We start from the raw sequence: 16540 nt of genomic DNA, 5'->3' as shown, positions 1-16540 counted from the left end.
CGACTGTGTGGATCATAACAAATTATGGATAACATTGCAAAGAATCAAAACTCCAAAACACTTAATTGTGCTCATGAGAAACCTTTACATAGATCAAGAGGCAGTTGTTCAGACAGAACAAGGGGATACTGATTGGTTTAAAGTCAGGAAAGGTGTGCCTCAGGGTTGTATTCTTTCACCATACCTATTCAATCTGTGTGCTGAGCAAATAACCCGAGAAGCTGGACTACATGAAGAACGGGGCATCAGGATTGGAGGAAGACTCATTAACAATCTGTGTTATGCAGACTACACAAACTTGCTTGCTGAAAGTGAAGAGGACTTGAAACACTTACTAATTAAGATCAAAGTCCACAGCCTTCAGTATAGATTTCACCCCAACTTAAAGAAAACAAAAATCTCACCACTGGACCAACGAGCAACATCATGATAAACAGATAAAAGATTGAAGTTGTCAAGGATTTCATTTTACTTGGATCCACAATCAACAGCCATGGAACCAGCACTCAAGAAATTAAAAGTCACATTGCTTTGGATAAATCTGCTGCAAAAGATTTCTTTAAAGTGTTGAAGAGCGAAGATGTCACCTTGAAAACTAAGGTGTGCCTGACCCAAGCCATGGTATTTTCAGTCGCATCATATGCATGTGAAAGCTGGAGAATGAATAAGGAAGACCAAGAAGAACTGATGCTTTTGAACTGTGGTGTTGGGGAAGAATATTGAATATACCATGGACTGTCAAAAGAAAGAACAAACCTGTCTTGGAAGAAGTACAACCAGAATGCTCCTTAGATGCAAGGATGGCCAGACTGCATCTTACATACTTTGGACATGTTGTTAGGAGGGATCAGTCCCTGGAGAAGGACATCACATTTGGCAGAGTACAGGGTCAGCGGAAAAGAGGTAGACCCTCAACGAGGTGGATTGACCCAGTGGCTGCAACAATGAGCTCAAGCATAACAACCATTGTAAGGATGGCGCAGGACCGGGCAGTGTTTCATTCTGTTGTGCATGGGATCGCTATGAGTTAGAACTGACTTGATGGCACCTAAAAACAAAAACAACAGTACCTCAGCCCAGAACTGCCAGAAATTCAAGCTGGCTTTGGAAGATGAAGTGGAATGACTGATATCATTGTTGATGTCAGATCGATCTTGGCTAAAAGCAGAGAGTACCAGAAAGATGTTTACCTTTGTTTTATTGACTATGCAAATGCATTTGACTGTGTAGATCATAACAACTCAGGGATAATCTTTCCAAGAATGGGAATTCCAGAACACTTACTTGTGCTCATGAGGAACCTCTACTCAGAGCAAGACGCAATTGTTTGAACAGAACATGGAAATACTGTATGGTTTAAAATCAGGAAAGTTTTGTGTCAAGGTTGTATCATTTCACCATACTTATTCAGTCTGTATGCTGAACAAATAATTCCAAAAGCTGGATGATATTAAGAAAAATCAGGCATCAAGATTGGCGGAAGACTCATTAACAACCCGTGATATACAGATGACAAAACCTTGCTTTCTGAAAGTGAACAAAGCTTGAAGCTCATACTTCAATGTGGATTATACCTCAAATAAAAAAGAAAAGAATAATTCTCACAACTGGACCACTGACCAATATCTTGACAAACAGAAAAGACTGAATTTTTCATTTGACTATTTACACAGTCAACGCCAAAGGAAGCAGCAATCAAGGTATCAAAGGACACATTGCATTGGGCAAATCTGCTCCAAAAGTTCTTTTTAAAGTGATAAAAAACATAGATGTCACTTTAAGGACTAAGGTGTACCTGACACAAACCATGGTATTTTCAATTGGCTCCTAGTCAGGTGAATGTTGGACAACTAATAAGGAAGACTGAAGAAGAATTGATGACTTTGAATTGTGGTGTTGGCAAAGAATATTGAATACAACATTGGTGAAAAAACCAAAAAATCTGCCTTGGAAGAAGTACAGCCAGAATGCTCCTTAGAAGCAAGTATGGCGAGGCTTTGTCTCAGATATTTTGGATATTTTATCAGGAGGGAACTGTCCCTGCAGAAGGACATTATGCTTGGCACAATAAAGGGTCAGTGAAAAAGAGTAAGACCCTCAATTAGGTGGATTGACGCACAGGCTGCAACAATGAGCTCAACCATAGCAACGATTGAGAGGACGGCAGAGGACCAAGCAGTTTATTTCTGTTGTAGCTAGGTTTGCTATGAATCTGAATTGACCTGACGGCAAATAAACATACATATACATAGATATGTATGCATATTAATTTACCGAAGGCTTTATGTTATTTATTTTATTTAGCCTAATATACCCAAAACTGGACTGATAAACAACATCATGTTAAATGGAAAAAATAATGAAGTTGTGACAGTTGAGATTGTGTGTCAACTTGACTGGGCAATGGTTTTCAGTGTTTTGGCAGTTGTATAATGTTGTACTCACTTCCTTGTTGAAATCTGATATGTGATCACGCAGTGATAGAATCTGATGAGTGGTACCAGCAGGGGCAGGGCCTGTGGTGGATCACTGCCCCCTCAGCCTTCATCTCTCCATCAAGTTTGAAGTTTGGCTGTCATGGACTTGTTCTAATTTTCTTCAGTTTCCACTTGAACTTGCATACGAGCAATTGATGGTCTTTTCTGAAGTCTTCCCCGGCCTTGTTTTGACCAATGACCTTTTCCATTGTCTCTTTTCACACGTATAGAACATTTGATTCCTATGTATTCTATCTGGTGAGGATGACATCTGTATTCAATATTTATGTTGTTTAACAAAGATATTTGTGGAGGCGGAGCCAAGATGGTGGAGTAGTCAGAAGCTTCCTGTGTTCCCATTAAAAACAAAGATCAAAAGAAAACAAGTTAATCTCTTGTATATGACAAGCTAGGAGCCCTGAACATCAAAGGCAAAGTTGAGGAATTGGACTGAGTGGCCGGGGCGGGAGAACCGGTTCAGAGGTAGAGAGGAGTTACCAGACCTGACTCAGAGGTAACCAGTACTCTGTAGGCCAATCCCACTGCAGCTGCAAGTGTGGTGAGGCAAGCAGAGGCATTCAGGACTTTTTTCCACATTGGCAGAGGCCAAATGGCAGAAGGTCTGCTCAACCCTCCAGAACAAGCCAGAAGCAGCCCACAATCAGCAAATAAGTACCTGGCTTTCCCTACCATGATCCAAAATACCCCTTCAGGAAAATCCTCTCACCCATTTACCTGCTTCCTTTCTGCTCTGCACTGGGTCAAAGCAGGCTGCATCATCTGGGCCAGGAAAAGAACCCTGCACTCACCCTGAGAAATTCTCCCAGCCTTGGAGGGGGAACGAATTGACAAACAGGGGAAAAAAAAATCTGTTGGCTCCCCTAATCTGGGAACTGAGGGCAGAAACAGCACTTTTGCCTAGGCACAGGAATAAGGGGTCTATGGACTTTGAATGTGTTCACCCCTGCATAGACTTGCTTGGGGCCATTACAACAACATAGGCCCTCACTAGCACAGAACAACAGGGTATATAAACGAAGTTCATCTGTTTTAGCTACAAGGTGGAAAGACAAATTCATGTCATTTGACACCACTCTGCCAATTAAGAAGGGTGCTCATCTACCCACATCAGGGGCCTGAGGACTGGTGGCTCCACACAAGGCACCTAGTTACCAGTGATTGGGGTCCAAGAATAAGTGGTGCCTCCAGGACCTTACAGCCACCAGCATTGGGTGCTCATAGTCTGGATGCAAAACATACTCACTACACAATATAGAGAACATGGATATACTTTCCTCACAGACACTCAGGGGTGGTTGTCAGCCACCAGCTCTGATCAGCGTGTGACCTCCCTACTGATCCCAAATACCTGTGCCTATACCAATTACTCCTGCTCATGTAGGGCTGTAGGTGAGAGCTTGAACCACACACATGGTGACTAGATACCTGAGATGAATTCATACAAGAAAAATAAATGTACTTCTGGGCTCACAGACCAAGTAATAGCAATAACAACCTGGTGACAAGAAGTTAGAGCTTCAAAGGCACCAAAAATCGAACTAGTTCACTCAGCATCCTATTTAGATATTTAAAAACAAAACAAAAGCTAGGACACAGTAAGCGAACATAAAATGAATAAATACAATAACTAACTGAAGCCTCAGAGAAAATAGTCGAAATCACATAAACAGGCAGGCCACAATGGCTTCAGAAACCTCCCAAAACAAAGAATCAAGAAATCTTCTGGACGAAGATACTTCCAGTTACCAGAGGTGGAATACAACAGATTAATATACAGAACTCTTCAAGAGATCAGGAAGGAGATGAGGCAAACCGCAGACCAGACAAGGAAGCACAGACAAACCATTACAGGAACTTAACAGATTAGACAAAAGCAAAATGAAAAATTTCATAGGCTGCAAGAATCAACAGGGACATCAAACAGACATGTGGCAGATTAAAAATAAAATTAGAGAATTAGACAATTGAGTAGAAAGTCATAAGAGCAGAACTGAGGCAATGGAACTCAGAATTAGTGAGATTGAAGATAAAGCACTTGACATCAACATATTTGAGGAAAGATCAGATAAAAGAATTTTAAAAAATGAAGAGACTCTAACAATTATTTGGGACTGTATCAAGAGGAATAACATATAAGTGATTGGGGTACCAGAATGGGAAAATAACAGAAAATACAGAGAAAAACGTTGAAGATTTCTTGACAGAAAACTTCCCCAAGATCCTGAAAGATGTGAAGATATCTGTTCAAGATGCTCACTGAAATCCACACAAGGTAGATGCCAAAAGAAAGTCACCAAGACAAGTTATAACCCAACTTGCCAAAAACAAAGATAAAGAGATAATTTTAAGAGCAAGTGGGGATAAACAAAAAGTCACCTACAAAGGAGAGTCAATAAGACTAAGCTGGGATTACTCAGCAGAAACCATGCAGGCAAGAAGGCAATGGGACGACATACATAAAGCCTTGAGGAAAAAAAAAAAATTCCAGGCAAAAATTATATATCCACCAAAACAGCCTCTGAAATATGATAGCAAAATTATGACATTTCCGGGCAAACAGAATCTCCTATAGCAATCTATAGACACAAAACAATCCAGATTCAAATTTCAATGGCATTTTTTTAATGAGATTGAGAAGTAAATCACCAACTTTATATGGAAAGGGAGGAGACCTTAGTTAAGCAATGCATTACTGAAGAAGAATAACAAAGTGGGGAACCTCAAATTACCTGATTTTAGAATCTATTGTACCTCCATAGTAGTCAAAACAGCCTGGTACTGGTACAACAACAGATACTCAGATCAGTGGAACAGAGTTGAAAATCCAGATGAAAATTTATCCACCTATGAGCAACAGATATTTGACAAAGGCTCAAAATCCTTAACTGGGGAAAAGACGGTCTCTTCAACAAATGGTGATGGAATAAAGGGATATCCATCTGCATAAAAATGAATCAAGACCCATACCGTACACCATGCAAAAAAAACTAACTCAAAATGGATTAAAGACCTAAACATAGAGTCTAAAATGATAAAGATCATGGAAGAAAAAAATAGGGACCGTGCTAGGAGCCCTAATGGAAATATAAAACCTTTGCTAATAATGCACAAACACCAAAAAAGAAACTAGACAACTGGGAGCTTCTAAACATCAAACACTTAAGACTTATCCAAAGATTTCACCAAAAGAGTAAAAACACAACCTACAGACTGGAAAAAAAAATTGTGGCTATGACAAATCCAACCAGTGTCTAATCTCTAAAATCTACAAGATATTGCAAAACCTCAACAACAAAAAAACAAATAACACAATTAAAAAGTAGGCAAAGATATGAACAAAGAAGACATTAAGGCGGCTAACAGATACATGAGGAAATGCTTATGATCATGAGCTATTAGAGAAAAGCAAATCAAGACTACAATATGACACCATCTCACCCGAACCCCAACAAGGCTGGCATTAATCCAAAAAAAACAAAATAATAAATTTTGGAGAGACTGCAGAGAGACTGGAACACTTATACACTACCGGTGGGAATGTAAAATGGTACAACCACATAGGAAATTGATTTTGAGCTTCCTTAAAAAGCTAGAAATAGAAGCACCATAGGATCCAACAATCCCACTCCTTGGAATATATCCGAGACAAATAAGAGCTGTCACAAGAATAGATATATGCAAACCCATGTTCATTGCAGCACTGTTCGCAATAGCAAAAAGATGGAAACAATCTAAGTTTCCATCAACGGGTGAATGGATAAACAAACTGTGGTATATTCACCTAAGGGAATGCTATGTAACAACGAAAAACAGTGATGAAACTGTGAAACCTCTGGGTAACATGGAGGAACCTGGAATGCATTATGCTGAGAGAAATTATTCAGTTGCAAAAGGACAAATATTCTATGAGATCACTTCTATAAGAACTCAAAAACAGGTTTTAAAACAGAAAAAAAACATTCTTTGGTGGTTACTAGTATAGGGAGGGAGGGTGAGGGGTATTCACTAACTAGATAGTAGACAAGAATTATTTTAGGTGAAGGGAAGAACAACAGAGTTCAGCCGAAGTAAGGACAACTGGACTAAACAAAAGCTAAGGCATTTCCTGAATACGAATAAACACTTTTAAGGACAAAGTAACAGAGGCAGGAGTCTGGGGACCATAGTTTCAGGGGACATCTAGGTCATTTAGCATAATAAAGTTTATTCAAAAAAAATGTTCTGCATCCCACAATGGTAAGCAGCATCTGGGGTCTTAAAAGCTAGTAAGCAGCCATGCAAGACGCATCAGTTGGTCCCAACGCACTTGGAGCAAAGTAGAAAGGTGAATACCAAAGACATAAGGAAAATATGAGCCTTAGAGACAGAGAGGGACGAATAAACCAGAGATTCCATCACCCTGAGACTGGAAGAACTAGATGGTGCGTGGGTACCACCAATGATCACCCTGACAGGGAACACAACAGAGAGTCCCAGATGGAGCAGTCTATAAGTGGGGTTCAGAACTCAATTTCTACTAAAATGACCAGGCTTGATGGTATCACTGAGACTGGAGGGAACCCAGGGGTCGTCGCCCCAGACTTTCTGTTATCCCAAAACTAAAACCATTCCAGAGGTCAATTCTTTGGACAAAGATTAGACTGTATTACTCAGTGCCGTCGAGACTGTATTATAAGACACTAAATGATACTGTTGAACAGTGTGCTTCTTGGCTCAAGTAGATGCATGAAACTAAACGGGTAGGTGCTGACTGGAGGTAAGATGAGAAGGCAGAAGGGGACAGGAGCTGGTTGAATGGACGAGGAAAATACAGGGTGGAAAGGTGAAGTGTGCTATCTCATAGTAGGGAGAGCAACTAGTGGAAACCCCAATCAACACTCCTTCCCCTCTTTCTTTGTCTTGCTAACTACAAGCTTGTTTTGAGCAGCATTTTTCAGGAAGTCGCAGCAGGTAGCGGCTCCATCCACTGAACTGGCCCAAGCTACACCTTGAAGCATGCGCAGATTGAAGAAATCACATCCTTCAACTGACCCCCCCCCCCTTTCCTGGACCGATTATCACCAGAAGAAATGCTATTTCCCAGTCTATGACTTTGCCCGATTTCATTTTAGAAGCGAGAGGTCCCACTACATGCACATCCAGCAGAAGATGATTTAGCATCCGGACCCCCAAATATGGGCATGGGAGGGCTAAGGGCGGGAAGTTCCTGGTACCAAACCCAACCCCTGATGCCACTGGAAACAAAAAGCTCCCCAGCCCCCTTAGTCAGCAAGCACGTGGCCTTATGGTTACTAGAACCCATGCGCTCCTTGTACGCGCAGACAATAAACTTGCCACTTTCTGTTTCCCTTGCAATCAGTGTCTGTCTTATTTAAATGCACAAATAAGGCAGGACAAGAACCCGAGTGGTGTTCGGTTGCAGTAGGGTCACATAACAATATGTGTATAAGTTTTTGTATGAGAAACTGACTTAAATTTTAAACTTTCGGTTAAAGCACAATAAAAAATAATAATGGATATACAAACTTGAGATTTTGAATAGAAAGAACTAAAAGACTTGAACATAAAGTTTCTTACTAGCAGTTCTCAAATGCTTCTGTGAGTCTATGAGCTTGTATGGAAACAGGACCAAAAAAATGCAAAGTATTTACTGCCCCATGATACAATCCAATACTAGAAGGGTCAGGGATCCTTAAGGAGAAAGAATTTACTGATGCTCTTAATTTACATATTTCCCTGCAGGGATCCACAGTAAACACACGTGGAAGCAGCAGTCAAGAAATCCAACAATGTATTGCAGTGGACAATTATGTTGCAAAAGCACTCGGTAATGCTTTGAAAATCAAAGCTGTCGTTTTGAGGACAAAGGTATGCCTGATTCAAGCCATAGTATTTTCAGTTACCTCATATATGTGCAAAAACTGGATAATGAATAAGGAAGACTAATGAAGAATTGATGCTTTTGAATTGTTGTGTTGGCCAAGAATACCAAATATACTATGGAATTCCAAAAGAACTAACAAGTCTGTCTTGCAATAAACACATCCTTAGGGCTCCTTGGAAGTGAGGATGGTGAAACTTCATCTCAGGTACTTTGAACATTTTATCAGGAGAGACCAGTTCCTGGAGAAGGACATCATGATTGGTAATGAAGAAGGGTGAGTGAAAATGTGGAAGACTCTCGACAGGCTGAACTGAACCAGAGGTTGCAACGATGGGCTCAAATAAAGCAAAGGCTGTGAGGATGGCTCAGAACGGAGCAGTGTTTCCTTCTGTTACATCTAGGATGGTTATGAGTCAGAAATGATCTGATGGCACCTAATAACAACAACAACTGCAAGGGTGTCTTTAAGTTCAGTTTCATTTCTAGGAGGTCTTCATTAAGTGGCAAAAGGACTGAAGCTTGTAATGTAAGGACTACTCTTCCATATAATTAAAATAATAGCGAACTTGTAAAACATAAGTCACAGGTAGCTTGCTCCTCAGAAGTCACAGGGGATGACAAGATTTTCTCATGCTACAGTAGACACATAATCAGGAAAGACCAATTTCTAGAAAAGGACTGCATCTTTGGTAAAGTAGAAAGTCAGCAAAATTAAGTTGAAACCCTCCATGAGATAGAGTGACATGTGACAGCAACAATGAACGCAAAGACACCAACAATTATGAGAATGGTGCAGGACCAGGCACTGATTTGTTCTGTTATACCTAAGGTCACAATGAGATAAAGCTTCAAACCCATCCAAGCCAATGGTGTTAATTATTCTTTGGGCTCTAGGCATATAAGAATGCCATTGAGAACTAAAGACACCATCTAAGATCCCACCTTTATGCAAATCCTTGCTCCATTTAAAACACTTCAGTTCTAAACTGGCATAGACATATGTTTACTTAAAGCCCTCCCAGACCATTACTCCTACGCCTTTCTCTCTTCTCTGACTTTCCTGTGCTAATGTCCCATTCTTAACTCTACTACAAGACATTCCAAGGCAGAAAAGCCATGGTGACTCTTATTTCTCCAGGAGGTCAGCAGGGTTTGGGAATCTCAGAACATGTTTATGTCAGTGGTGACATTGAAAAAGGGGAGGTGATGGTGGTGTTGATGAAGATTAAGATGAGGCAGCAATAGCAATACAAAGAAGTAGAGGGAACAGGAGAGTGAAAATGTAACCAGAGCTTCAAATGCTTACGTTTCTGCACAAGAATGTCCCACCATTTGGAATTCGGACTTTCCTCTGGTCATTCTATGTGTGTGGTCTTGGAGTCCTACCAGAAGACCCCACAAGCAACAAGGAAGAAAAAACAAGGAAATCATTCAATACAGGATGAGTTTCTCAACATCTCTCACTATCACCCTGTGCTCTCATATTTGGTGGATCTTGCAGCCCTGGGCACCACTTGCCCAGGGTCTTCACCCAAGTATATGGGGTGAAAAGTCACTAGTAGGCATCATTTCCCTTCCCCCATTTGACATTTTCTACATGAATGTCCCCATAACTTCTGAAGGTGGAGAAGATTGTACTACCGACATTTTTAGAGAGAGAGATCATCAGATAGCCCCAGGGAACTACTGATGCCTGTCATTCTGGCACTAGGGCGGGGAGCAATTGCAGTAGAAATAGTCCAAACTGTGGAAACTTCTTCCCACAGCACAACCATGGCCCAAGCTCTTGGGTGGCTGCTGCTGCTATTCTTCTGTTGCTCTGCTCATAGTTTTCTCTGGAGACGGACTCGTGGTGCCCATCAGACCAAAGGGATGCACCCAACTCGTTCCTTCCTGCAAAAGTTGGACCATTTTAGCAAAAATTCTTCACAGCTATGGCCACAGGTAAAAAATAATGACGAGCGTACGTGATGACAGGTAGGGGATAGTATTAGCTTGAGTCTTGACGTGGGTGCTGCAGAAGTCTGGAAGCTATAGAAAAGATGGGGAAGGTTTTCAGTTGCTGGGTCATGCAAATGGTTAAGTACTGAACTACTAACATGAAAGTTGGTGGTCCAAACCCAGCTAGAGGCACCTTGGAAGAAAGAACTGATGATTTCCTTCTGAAACATCACAGCCTTGAAAGCTCTATGGAGCCTACTACTTCTCTGACACTCATGGACTCCCCATGAATCAGAATTGATTTTATGACAACAGGTTTGGTTTTTTGATTTCAGGACCTTTCACTGAAGTAACACACCATCAATGAAGTTATGAAGGAAAATTTTCTGTTATTTTTGTTTGCTTTTGAGGTTGTATAGATTTTCTACAGAACTATTGCTGGATCTATAGAATTGATCAAAACCTAAATGAGCAAATTTACCTTCTACTGGCAAGTTCTTTCATGTAGAGACATGAAATGCCTGAATTTTATATTTTTTTAAATTCTTATTATGGTAGAAATTGTTGATGCCCAATGCTTAGATCTAATTATTCATATGGGGGTGGGTTGCAAAATAAGAATATTAATTTTCTTCATTCTTCATTTATTAGCTGAATATGAGTACAAAAGAAATTTCCATTATATATTATTTGGCTCCATGGTGACACAATTTGTATTGCAAAGACAGTATAAATGCTTGACTCATTCTCTTTATTTACTGGGTATTAAAAGGACATTAAGATTCTTGAATTTAGAAAATTACACAATCACTTATTTTCTATACCTTATATTACACAGCAGTCTCAGAATAATAATACCAGCACTGCCACCAACAATATAATTACTAAAAAAAAACAAAAATTAAAAATTTACTTTGCAGTGTATTTGTCTATGAGATTGATTCTATCTAAGATATACAGTTAAATTACTGACTTCTCAGTCACTCAGAGTTGGTCCTTTCTGTGTGGTTATGTGCTAATCACATACCATTTTTGCCCATTTATTTCACTTTATTATTTTTAAAATTTGTGTTTTAAATTCGATATTGTTTCATAATTATGTATTTATATGGTCCAAAATTCAAATGGACAGAAAAAGATATTTCAGTAAACTCGATTATGACTGGTTGTATGGAGGAAGACTCATTAACAACCTGAAGATGACACAAGCTTGCCTATAAAAAGCAAAGAGGACTTGCAGCAAATACTGGTAAGAGCAAAGACTACAGCCTTCAGTGTGGATTATACCTTGATATAAAGAAAACAAAAATCTACAACTGGACCAATAAGCAGCATCATGATAAACGGAGAAAAGATTGGAGTTGTCAAGGATTTCGTTTTACTAGGATCCACAGTCAACAGCCATGGAAGCAGCAGTCAAGACATCAAAGTATGTATTGCATGGAGCAAATCAGCTGCAAAAGACCACTTTAAAATGTTATAAAGCAAAGAAGAAGGAACAAATGTGTCTTGGAAAAAGTAGAGCCAGAAGACTCCTTAGAAGCAAGGATGGGGAGACTTTGGCACAGGTGCTTTGGATATGTTATTGGCAGGGACAAGTCCCTGGAGAAGGACATCATGCTTGTTAAAGGGTCAGAGGAAGAATGAAAGATCCTCAACACGACGGATTGACACAGGGACTGCAACAATGGGTTCAAACATAGCAATGATTGTGAGGGTGACACAGGAAAGGGCTGTGTTTTGTTCTCTAGTACATGGGGTCACTAGGAGTCAAAACTAACTCCACAGCACCTAGGAACAACAACACAAACAACAAGGCAGTATTAATCTTAGTGCATCTCTTTAAGATTTTAGAAAAGATGAAGTCCTTTTTGCATGTACCTTCCCACCTTTGCTCCCTTGCTTTCTTTTTTGTTGGCTATATTATAGCCATATGTTTCTTGTTTTGTTTGTAATTTATTTTATGTACCTTGCTGTGGTTCAGAGTATAAACAGTCAAACATACTCCAGTTCAGCAGTTTCTACAGGTCTAATTTAGCGACATTGATTCCATTCTTTGAGTTGTGCAACCATTCCCACCCTCCTTTTCTGGTTTGTTCCTCCTCCGTTAACATAAATTTACTGCCCCCAAGCTTCCTATCTAATCTTTAGGGTTTCTTTTGTAAGTTTGCTTCCAGGTATATAGACCTTAAAAAAGCATAACATTCAAGGCACACATACTTTAGTAGTAAAGCTAAATTATTATTTGTTTTTAGGAAGACTTCAGGGGATATTTTTGTTTTGAGGATTATATCAGGGCAAATATTTCAAGAGTTCATCCAGCCTCCATGAATCCAGCAATTCTGCATTCCACATGAATTTGAAATCCTGTTCTGCATTTTTCTGCTTTTGATTAGCATATGTTTTGAATTTTTGTGTTTTCTAACATTTCATTCTATTCAATAACAAAAACCTTTTGGTTGTTTTATGCTTAGTGTTGTTTGTAAACAGATAAATTTTTCACTCCCAATTCCTTTGTTAAAAACGATTATTAAAGACGGACTTACAATAATTATACCCTGGGAATTTTAATACTTGTGTGATATCTGAATGTTTAAATATACAATTCTTGCTTGTCAGTTTTCTTCCCTGAGTTAAACTCTCATCTAGCATTGCATGTTGCTATGTAGAACGTAGAAAAAAAAATGTTTTTTTTTTTTTTTTTTAGAGCCCAGCGGAATATATACCTTCTTACTTGGGACTTTTTACCTCAATGCTTGAGGGATTCTTTCTTTTTCTTTGCAGTAAATAAAATTTCCTGGGACTCATCTGGAGCTATGGTGGCACACGGTTAAGAGCTTCCAGCTTGAATCCACCATCTACTCCTTGGAAACCCTTTAGGGAGGTTCTACTCTGTCCTGTAGGGTCACTGTGGGTTGGAATCAAGTCGCTGGGAATGGGTTTGGGTTTTTGCGTCTTGGGAAACATGTTGGTACTGACAAATTGATACCAGTTTTTCCTGAGACACAGTCTATTTATTCTGTAACTTTTTTTAATAATGTATTTTTCCGAGCCTATATATTTACTTTTCTTCTTTAAAGTCACCTATTACACATACATGTTCAGTGTCTGTAGTCAATTACACTCAGCTAGTTTTAATTTTCTCTCTAATTCATTTTAAATACTTTCCCATTTATTTCTACTAGTTCTTCTCTAGCTTGACTTCCAGAGTCTTCATTTCTGTGAATAATTGTTATTTCTATAATAAGTTTATTTTTCCTTCTACTTATATTTTGAGCATGACCACTGTAGTTTTCAGCTCTTTATGTTATTTTTTTTCATTAAGTGTTCTGATCTCTTTTACAGAGAGTTGATTTTGCTTTAAATTCTCGAATTCTTAGGAAAAACATTGGTCACAGTTATGAACTGCTTGTCTATACTATTTTTCTTGCCTGAGAACCTTCTCTGTTGACTAGGCTTTTGGTTAACAGCCACTCTCATGCATAGTAGTTAGGAATGGCTAAAACATGCAACATTTATAGAGGGAATTTAGCAATATTTAATAAAATTACAGCCTATTTCGGAAACCCTGGTGCCATAGTTGTTAAGAGTTATAACTGCTAACCAAAATGTCAGCAGTTCAAATCCACCAGGCACCCTTTGGAAACTCTATGGGGCAGTTCTACTCTATCCTATAGGGTTGCTATGAGGAGGATTCAACCTGACGGCAATATATATGGTTTTTTTTTCAGGAATCTGTCTCAAGGATACACTAACAAAACTATGAAAAGATATATGCACAAACTATGGATTTCAGCAACATTTAGAATAAGAGCAGATGGGAAATAAACCAAATATTCATCAATAGAATACTAGTTTAATTATTAGGATATGTCTACACTTGAAAATAAAATGTAGTTGTAAACGAGAATAAGGAATATTTCAAAATCTTAATATATTGCTTTGTAATGATCTCCATGATATGATATTGAGTGAGAATAGCAGAATGGCACCTTAAGAAATGGCAGAAAAATTATATATATATGTGTGTGTGTTTTACAAAATAATGAACAAATATATAAAAAGGAAAAACGGTTACATACATGAGACAGAGATAAAAGCTTCTGGAAATAAAATGACCCCAGTTTTTCTGAATATTTTTTGCTTTGCAGATAAAGCTTTGGAACCATGTTAATATTTCCAATGAAACAATTAAAAATTCAATATAAAGTGAAAAAAAGTGTTAATTGTCTATTATGTCTGTGGCTTAGCTAGAAAGATTATCTTAAATGAACAGAGAGCTCAGTACTTTGACTTTGTATCTCTTGTAAATTCTAAGTATATATAACTCACTGCCGTCGAGTCGGTTCCGACTCATAGCGACCCTATAGGACAGAGTAGAACTGCCCCATAGAGTTTCCAAGGAGCGTCTGGTGGAGTTGAATTGCCGACCTCTTGGTTAGCAGTTGTAGCACTTAACCACTACGCCACCATACATACATGTAAAGAAATCAGTTTTCAATTATGATGCTGTCACTCTTTTTATTAATTGTATTTCAGGTGAAAGTTTAGAGAGAAAATTAGTTTTTCATTCAAAAATTTATGCACAAATTGTTTTGTGACATTGGATTCAATCCCCTCAATCTGTAAGCACTCTTGCTTTCCACTGCAGGCTCCCTTTCTAACTCAGCACTGAAGCCACCCATACTCTCTCAATACTGTTCTTTCCGCCTACCGTCATTTTGATTCCAACTCATAGCAACCATATGGGACAGAGAAGGACTGCCCCTCTGCGTTTCCTAGACTGTAATATTTATGGGAAGAAGCCCTGGTGGTATAGAGGTTAAGGGCGAGCCTGCTAACTGAAAGGTCAGTGGTTCAAATCCAGCAGCCACTCCTTGGGAGAAAGATCTGCCAGTTGGCTTCCATTTATCCCCAGGGGAAGTTGGTGGGTTTGAAACACCAACCATTCAGTTAGCAGCCTTGCACTTAACCACTGCAACACCAGAGTTCTTTTTAAGATTGCTCTTGTTATGCTAATGTGTATTACTATATATTATTATCATAAAGCAAATAAATAATTATGTTAATATTAGAACCCAAACTTCCAGAGTAAAATAGCTACAAGCATAAAATCAAACAGGAATCTCACATTCTAAATTTGAATTTGAAATATTAGCTTGAAATATAAAAAATGGTAGTGATGGTTGCACTTTGTGGATGCAATTTATACCACTGGATTGTGCACTTGAAAATGGTTGAAATGGCCGATTTGGTGTTGGGTGTATTTTACCACCAAACGTAAAAAATAAATTTGTCCAGCATGTAGGCAGAGACTTGAGCAATGACACTGATTTAAACAGGACCCCAGAATCATGGAAACCCTGGTGTAATGGCGATTAAGAACTAAGGCAGATAACCGAAAGGTCAGCAGTTTGAATCCACCAGCCACTCCTTGGAAACCCCATAGGTCAGTTCTTCTCTGCCCTATAGGGTGGCTATGAGTTGGAATTGTTTCAACGGCAGTGGGTTGGCTTTGTTGTTCTCAGAATCATAATTCAAATCTGACAAATGAAATTATGCTGCCATCTAGTTATCAGAAGCCACAAACAAGCTGCAAGGCCTGGTGAGTTAGTGACTTAGAAGAATATTTTTACTTTCACAGAGATATTTCATTAATGATGCCTTCTACAAACCTGGAGGGCCAGTATTTCTGAACATTGGAGGGTCAGAGACTGTCTGTGAATACTGGATATCAACGCATACTACCTGGGTTCCATATGCTGAGAGATTGGGCGCCCTCTTCATACTTCTGGAACACAGGTTTTACGGACACAGCCAACCAACAGGGTAAGTCTAAGCTTGTCTTTTTTTGTGCTTGTTCTCATTGTGGCTGTTCTCTCTTTTTCATTTAGGCAATGTTAACTCTAAATATGCTCCTCTTTGAAGAAGCTGAATATTTGAAAATTCAAATGATAAGAAAGAAAAACTGCACGTACAGGTTGGGGCTAGGAACAATGTTCTTGATAAAAAGATTCACATGAAATTTCCTTTAAAAAATGCACTCCTCATATTGTATAAATTCATTTTAAAACTTTTATTTTCCTGAACATGTTTAAACGAAATGGCATACTTCTTTTTTTTTCTTCTTCAATAAAATTTTATACCATGAAAAATATCCTCCTCGTGGAAAAGTGGTGACCATTTTGTTAAAAACACTCATCAAACATAATTGGAT

General features: G+C 38.9%; 1 protein-coding gene across 1 annotated transcript in view; it reads left to right on the top strand.

Moving 5' to 3' along the window:
• Positions 1–10120: 10120 nt before the first annotated feature.
• The window catches only part of LOC135231563 (putative serine protease K12H4.7), a 77115-nt gene continuing 70695 nt past the window's right edge, over positions 10121–16540 (top strand). Inside the window, exons 1-2 of the mRNA XM_064287390.1 lie at positions 10121–10326; positions 15968–16152. Coding sequence (XP_064143460.1) covers positions 10156–10326; positions 15968–16152 — 356 coding nt within the window. The 5' untranslated portion in view covers positions 10121–10155. The remainder of the gene's footprint in view (positions 10327–15967; positions 16153–16540) is intronic.

The sequence above is a fragment of the Loxodonta africana genome, chromosome 6 (assembly GCF_030014295.1).
Source record: "Loxodonta africana isolate mLoxAfr1 chromosome 6, mLoxAfr1.hap2, whole genome shotgun sequence".
Classification (NCBI taxonomy): domain Eukaryota; kingdom Metazoa; phylum Chordata; class Mammalia; order Proboscidea; family Elephantidae; genus Loxodonta; species Loxodonta africana.
This window is presented reverse-complemented; position numbering and strand designations above follow the sequence as displayed.